General features: G+C 34.8%; 1 protein-coding gene across 1 annotated transcript; it reads left to right on the top strand.

Annotated features, from left to right (window-relative positions):
* The first annotated feature begins 4501 nt into the window (after positions 1 to 4501).
* LOC143597516 (11S globulin subunit beta-like) lies at positions 4502 to 6811 on the top strand. Its single transcript, XM_077075999.1, has 4 exons — positions 4502 to 4958; positions 5034 to 5278; positions 5359 to 6153; positions 6224 to 6811. Exons 1-4 carry the CDS (start codon positions 4661 to 4663, stop codon positions 6647 to 6649), a joined length of 1764 nt encoding a protein of 587 aa, XP_076932114.1. The 5' UTR covers positions 4502 to 4660; the 3' UTR covers positions 6650 to 6811.
* The last annotated feature ends 418 nt before the right edge of the window (positions 6812 to 7229 follow it).

Below are 7229 nucleotides of genomic sequence, written 5' to 3'. Positions count from 1 at the left end.
GCAAAACCTAATCGCACTAGAGAAGCAGTTTTCAGAAACCTGATCGTCAAGGAACTAGATCTGGGTAAAGAGAAGCATAACGAGGACTAATCACTGGATGAGAGAGTTTGATCGTTCGGAATATAATGGATCAACGAGGGTTTGATTGATTAGAAAAATATCTAGGTAAAGCGGTATAGTTTGCTCATTGATGGATTTGGATGAGGCATATTAGTTTTTCATCCTCATATAAAAACAGATTACAACCTAATGGTAAATGGTGGACCGGCGTGATATAAAAGAAAATTAGTCTTATATAAAACAAGTCAATTTATCCCTTTGCGACCAAAAAATAAATGGTCTCTAGAACTTTGACGGAAAAATAAACAATAGCAGTAACTCTGACCAAAAAATAAACGGTCATAAAAAATATGACCGAATAATAAACAGTCACCAAATCTCTGATTGCTTAGCTACCATATCAAAAATCGCCCTTGATTTGCAATTCGGTCGCAAATCAGTCGCATAATTTGCAACCGTTTCTTTGATAGCAATTTTTGTTGGCAATTGCCCATTTTTCTTGTAGTGACAGTCCTATAACCGCAATCGATATATAAGACCATCAAAACAAACTTAACGTAGTTGGTCGAGAACCCCTTTATCGTGCAAAATTATCGCCAATAAACTCTCATAATCTTTTATCGCATCGCTTAACATTTAATGGGCTACCATCTGATATATATTTATAAAAACTATACGCTCTATGTTCTTTTGCCCAAAATAAAAAATATCATTAACAAGGTTTACCCTTCATTTAGAAAATGGAAAATTCCCAAAATAAGCGTTTATAAAAACGTTTTTCAGGTTTTAGGTGTCATTTGCAAGAAATTCTCAAAATATGTATTATAAACTAGTCGTGACAAGTAATTTGTAGAACCAATTAAAAGTTGCCACGTGTCCTTAAACTAACCATAATGACCAGTTTCACTAATCATCTACTCGTGACAATTAAATAAGTTTCAAGCTTCGTAATCAACGTCCACGAGTAAATAAGAAGTCCTTTAGTCGCAACGAGTAGATTTTAAAACTTTTCGAGACACGAATAGTTTATCAAACTAACCATCACGAGGTGTTTATCTACCAAATACATCAAACCAGTCATTTTTACAAATACTAACTGGAATGATTAGTTGAAAGGTCAACTTGTCGTTACGAGTAGATCTTCGTCAACGACTAGTTTACATTCCCGATACGAGTATTTTATTAGCAACTAACTCGTCGCGATTAGTTTACCTGGTTTACATTACCGCTAAGAGTAGTTTATTAGTAGTTAACTCAACAAGATTAGTTTACATTCTCAATACGAGTAGTTAATTAGTAATTAGCTCGTCGTGGTTAATTAACCTGATTTACATTACCACTACGAGTAGTTAATTAGTAGTTAACTCGTCGAGGCTAGTTTGCCTTGTTTACATTATCAATACGAGTAGTTTATTAGTAGTTAACTCGTCGCGACTAGTTTAACGTTACAATCTACTCGTTGCGACTCGTTTTAGCGGTATTCCGATTTATTTTATAAATATTTAAAAATAAATTTTTTTATTTAATCCCTTATTTTTATGTAATTTTTTTAAAAAATTATGCCATGTTTTTGTTTTTTGTGATCCATTATTTTTATATCATTCAACATGCGATTAAATTCTATATCTACGATTACTGGTTTTGTTAAATTTTTTTAATGTTGTATCATTTTTTTATTATTTTAGTCTAGTAAACGGTATATATTATTTTTACAAATAAAATAGTATAAAAAAGTTCATAAAATTAAACAAGTAATTTAATTACTAATAAAAATTTGAGTTTTTTTCTAAATTAGTGTTGGCAGAAAAACTATTTACCAATTTGGTGTTGCTTAAAAACTATTTATCAAACTAGTGTTTTAATTCATTTTATGTTTATTTTTTACATTTAAATTAACATATTTGAGTCTATAATTTCTTTTGTTAACTTAATCAATTATTTCCTTAATATTTTTAATCCTATATCGTCTTTTTTTTATTACTCAGCTCTCTTTTTTTAACTAATTTATTAATAAATCTTTGTTTATTTTTTTAGTTGGTTTATCTTTTTCTTTCTTTTTTCCAAATTCGTCATTTTACAAATTTGGTTTCCCATTTTTCGTATTTTTTTATCACTCGACTCTTTTTTTATTACTTTTAAATTTTATCACTTGATATCGTCATTTTACGAATATGTCTTTTTAAATTTAGTTCCAGTATCTTACGAACCTAACATATATCAAATGAATCAACGTCCAAAGGTCGCCGCAGTACTTGGAGTTCTACCAACGTTCGGGTTTTAACTGCTTTTCATAAAATGAACATATTTAAAACAAAAGAAAGTCGGTAAAACTCAACGCTGGTAAAATCCAAACGGTTACATTAATTCGGTTGGTATCCGTGAGGTTTGTTGTAGTACCGGATTTAATCACAAAAATTAAATTCTCAAAATGAACATATTTAAAACAAAAATCGATAAAACCTAGGCATGCATTACAACGACTATTCGACGCAAATTCGATTGGTATATGTTAGGATCGTTACGACACTGGAAAAAAACTCAAAAAATAAGTTCGTAAATGAGCATATTAAAAACCAAAAAGAAAAAAACAACAAAAATCGATAAAACTTAGATGTTGGTAAAACCCAAATGTTACAGCGACTGTTTGACGTGAATACAGTCGGTATTAGTTATACTCGTTACGATATCAAACACTATACTAAGAAAAACACATTTGTAAAATAAATACATTGGAAAAACTAAGTATATATCTATGAAAAAAATTTGTAAAAGAAATGAAAGAAAAAATTGATATCCGAAATAGGTAAAAAAATGTTAATTCAAAAGAAGAAAACAACAGGAAAAAAAAAGAAGAAAATAGTGGATTAATCGAATAATATATATAAAATATACTATACAAAAATAGATAACTGATTTGAACTAATTGGATAATGAGCTAAACTGGAAAAAAAAAATACAAAGACTCCAATATTGTTAATTTAAAGGTAAAATATAAATGCAAAATAAATGAAAAACACTAGTTTGGTAAATAGTTTTTAAACAACACCAAATTAGTAAATAGTTTTTCCACTAATACTAGTTGAAAAATTAAAAAAACTCTAAAAATTTAAATTGTTACATTTATCTAATCTTTGGAAACAAAGTTGACTTCTAAATTACATGATAATTTCACTTGGTATTAACCATTTGGTGACTATGTTGGTAATGCAAATAAGGTAAATAACCACGACGAGCTAATTACTAATTAACTACTCGTATTGGGAATGTAAACTAGTCTCGACGAGTTATCTACTAATAAACACTCGTAGTGGTAATGTGAATCTGGTAAACTAACCACGACGAGTTAAATACTAATTAACTATTTGTATTGGGAATGTAAACGCTTATTTTGAGAATTTTCCCTTTAGAAAAAGTGCTTTAAAAATCATAAAGGCGTTTTCCTAAAGAATTTGGAAGCTTAATTTAGTGAACTGAAAATTACATAATATCTTTTAAGACAATAAGATGCATGAAAATTTGGATTGAAGTACGAGGTTTTGTGATTTGGAAGATGCATACAATTCGCCTGGTAGTGCAACTTTTAAATAGATGAAAGTGGCAACCCCCTCCCCACCCAACCACACGGACCCTAGTTCTAATGAAAGTCGTGGTCTACAAGCGATTTCGTTTAGTTTTGTCGTTGAACGTGTTAGGTTGAATTAGATTTAGACGTCAAAATCACCTCACAAGCGATAATGATATTCATATAAATTGCATGTGGACACTATGATGGAATCCTTGCCAACTAGGTTGGAAACTCCACCCCAAGCTATTAAGCTTCTTGCAGGTTTTCCAGAGGATCGCACCCACCCCTTGCAACTTTCATTATTTCTAGTCAAGAATTGTACCTCCATTGTGACTTACATACTTTTAAAATAGATTAACAAAATAACCTAGAAATCTTGACGGTTTCGATAAATCACCTACCCGTGCAAAAGTTTGTAAAGCGTCTGTAAACATATATTTTTTTGGGGGAATGGGAATGTTAGGACATTATTTCTAGCCTCTAGGTGTGCTTTTGTGTAATTAAAACTAATATGACTGAGTATATATATATATATATATATATATATATACATATATAAATTGTTTTTTACGGACTTGTATACAACTATACGTATATATTTTACCTGTATATTGTGTGGGAATTTCTAATAATTTAGAGAGCAGTTTTTAAATTTATTAAAACAAAAGCTTCTTATTTTAATATTTGTTTTTAAGTGATGCTAAACTAGAACTTACAACACACGTAAGAGGAGTTTAAAGACAAATGTGTAGTCTAGAGACACATGGCCCCCTAAAAGTGAATGAAATTTTTAATGTAAAATGAGAAGAACCGAAGAAGAGACCCACCAAAGTAACAAATATATGACAATGTGCATACCTATGGAAAGGTGTTAAGACGTGTATGATCAATCTGTCTTTTTCATAACACCATGGTGTCCAAAATGCACAAGCTTAATCAGGTTAAATTTGCCACCAAGTTCATTACGTGTCAACCTCTCACACTCCTAACCGTCTATAAATCCATTATCATACTCATCATTTCACCAACTCAACAATGAGGTCCACTTGTTTTCCTCCGGGACTAATTTGCTTTCTACTGCTCTTTAGTGTTACTTTGGCTCAGCAATCGTCACGAGTAAGAGGACCTTCAGACTGCCAGTTTCGTACTATAACCGCTAGGGAACCCAACCGAAGGCAGGTATCCGAGGCCGGGTTTTCGGAGTTCTGGGACTCCAATGAGAAAGATGAACTAGAGTGTGCTGGTGTGCAAGTGGTTCGTCATACAATTAACCCTAAAGGACTGCTTTTGCCTTACTATCCCAACACACCGGAACTTGTCTTTGTTGTTCAAGGTACTTTTGTTATATATTGGTCTTTTACTCTTTTTAGTGTTTGTTGTTATGTTGTAACAAGTCATGTTGTAACAGGTCAAGGTATACAGGGGATAGTGCTTCCCGGATGCGAGAATACATTCGAAACAACATTTCGGTCGGAGGATGGAAGTGAACAAGTTTCGAAGCATCAGAAGGTTTACCGGTACAAGGAAGGTGATGTGCTAGCATTGCCTGCTGGTGTAGTTCATTGGACCTATAACGATGGTGACACACCGATAGTTATTGTTGCGCTTCGCGACACGAGTAATGTGGCCAACCAACTTGATCGCGAATTCAGGGTATTTTAGTATAGCTTGTTACTTTTTATCACTTGCCTGGTTTAAGTTTTGCCTAATTACTTTTATGTGTTTTTGGTTAGAAATTCTTCCTTGCTGGAAACCCGCAAAGTCAGGTGCAACAAGGAGAACCCTGGGGAACGGAGGAACTACCCGTGTTTCAAGATCTGCATCGTGGCCCACCATATGGAGGAGGAAGAGGATGTGGAGGCCGTCCCCCATACGGACGACCACCATATGGACGCCCACCATATGGAGGAGGATGGGGTCGCCCACCGTACGGAGGAGGATGGGGAGGCCGTAACGAAAAATCACAAGAACTCGGAACGGAGGAACTCCCTGTGTTTCAAGATCTGCATGGCCGCCCACCATACGGAGGAGGAAGAGGATGCGGAGGCCGCCCAACCTACGGACGACCACCATATTGGGGAGGGCCGCCCTATTGGGGACGCCCACCATACGGAGGAGGATGGGGAGGCCGTAACGACAAACCACTACAAACAGACCGCCCTATGGAACCGCAACAAGAACAAGAAGGTTTCAACATGTTTGCTGGTTTTACCGACGATATTCTTAGTGAAGTTTTTGGTGGTATCGAATATGAGATCGTGAGTCGATTAAAAGGATTAAATGACAATCGTGGTTTAATCGTTCTAGCTGAAAATTTCAAAGTTGTGATCCCAGAACAACAATCGGGAGCCGCAAACAACTTGGCCGAGCAAACAATATGCTCAACCCAATTGAGTGCAAGCATAAGCAACCCAGATTCTGCGGATGTGTTCAACCCAAGTGGCGGACGCGTCACCAACCTTAACAGTAACAAGCTTCCAATCCTCAAATCTTTCCAACTTAATGCTGAAAGAGGAGTCCTATATAAGGTAGTACGCGCATCCATAAATTTGTATATATATATATATCAGCAACTAATTCATTTCATATTACTTACAGAATGCCGTGCTAGCACCACACTTCAACTTAAACGCACACAGCATAATGTACATCATAAGCGGAAGCGCCCGTATCCAAATCGTGCGAAGTGAAGGTGTTGCGGCGTTTGATGAGGCGGTGAAAACAGGTCAGCTTATAGTGGTGCCACAAAGCTTTCCGGTGATCATGAAAGCTGGAGAAGAAGGATGCGAATGGGTGGCGTTCAAGACCAATGACAACGCAATAACAGCGCAACTGGCTGGACGTTTCTCTTACATTTGGTCACTTCCAGATGAGATTTTGGCTAACGCATATAATATCTCACCGGAACAAGCTAAGAGCTTAAAGTATAATAGGAAAGAAGGTGTGATTTTGAGTCCACGTTCTCGGTCTGGATCACTTATAAAAGAGGCCAAGAATGTTGTGTTAAATGCTGTTTTTGGTTAGACCAAATTATGATGAAATGATAATAAGAGTAGGTCATGCGGTCCGTGTAGTACGTATTTGACCTTGAGAATAAAACTTCTAGGATAACAATCTTTTATCTTTTTAGATGATCTACAAATTATTAAACTAATAATCTTAAAATATTTTCACAAAGCACTTAGAAGGCGTACTTCTCCAAGTTTCATGGTTTTCAAACCTTTACCAAACTTCTTTGACCCCGGCCTAGTAGAAGAAAAAGTATTATCTACTTTCCAACACGAGCAAGTTACTTTTAATTTGAAATAGGCATCAATCAAAACTACGTCTTTTATATTTTAGATTAAAAAAATGTAATTATAACAATGTTGAGTCGGTAGGTAAAACTCGTGCAACGTGGCTGTGAGTCAACGCAAATTCTGGCGGCTGTGAGTCAACGCAAATTCTGGCTGTCAATTGATGTGGCTATGAGTCGACACGAATTCGGTCGATATCAAATTATCAAATAATATTAAATTTGATTTTCCTAACATGCGATAAAATTATGAATATATTGTACTAATTATCAAACTCGATATCTATGATGATATTAGGAGCTATTGTT

The sequence above is a fragment of the Bidens hawaiensis genome, unplaced genomic scaffold (genome assembly GCF_021521415.1).
Source record: "Bidens hawaiensis isolate Kalapana, Puna unplaced genomic scaffold, B.hawaiensis_p1.1 tig00048407_1, whole genome shotgun sequence".
Taxonomy (NCBI): Eukaryota; Viridiplantae; Streptophyta; class Magnoliopsida; order Asterales; family Asteraceae; genus Bidens; species Bidens hawaiensis.
Note: the sequence above shows the minus strand (reverse complement) of the source record. Positions and strands in the feature narration are given on the sequence as shown.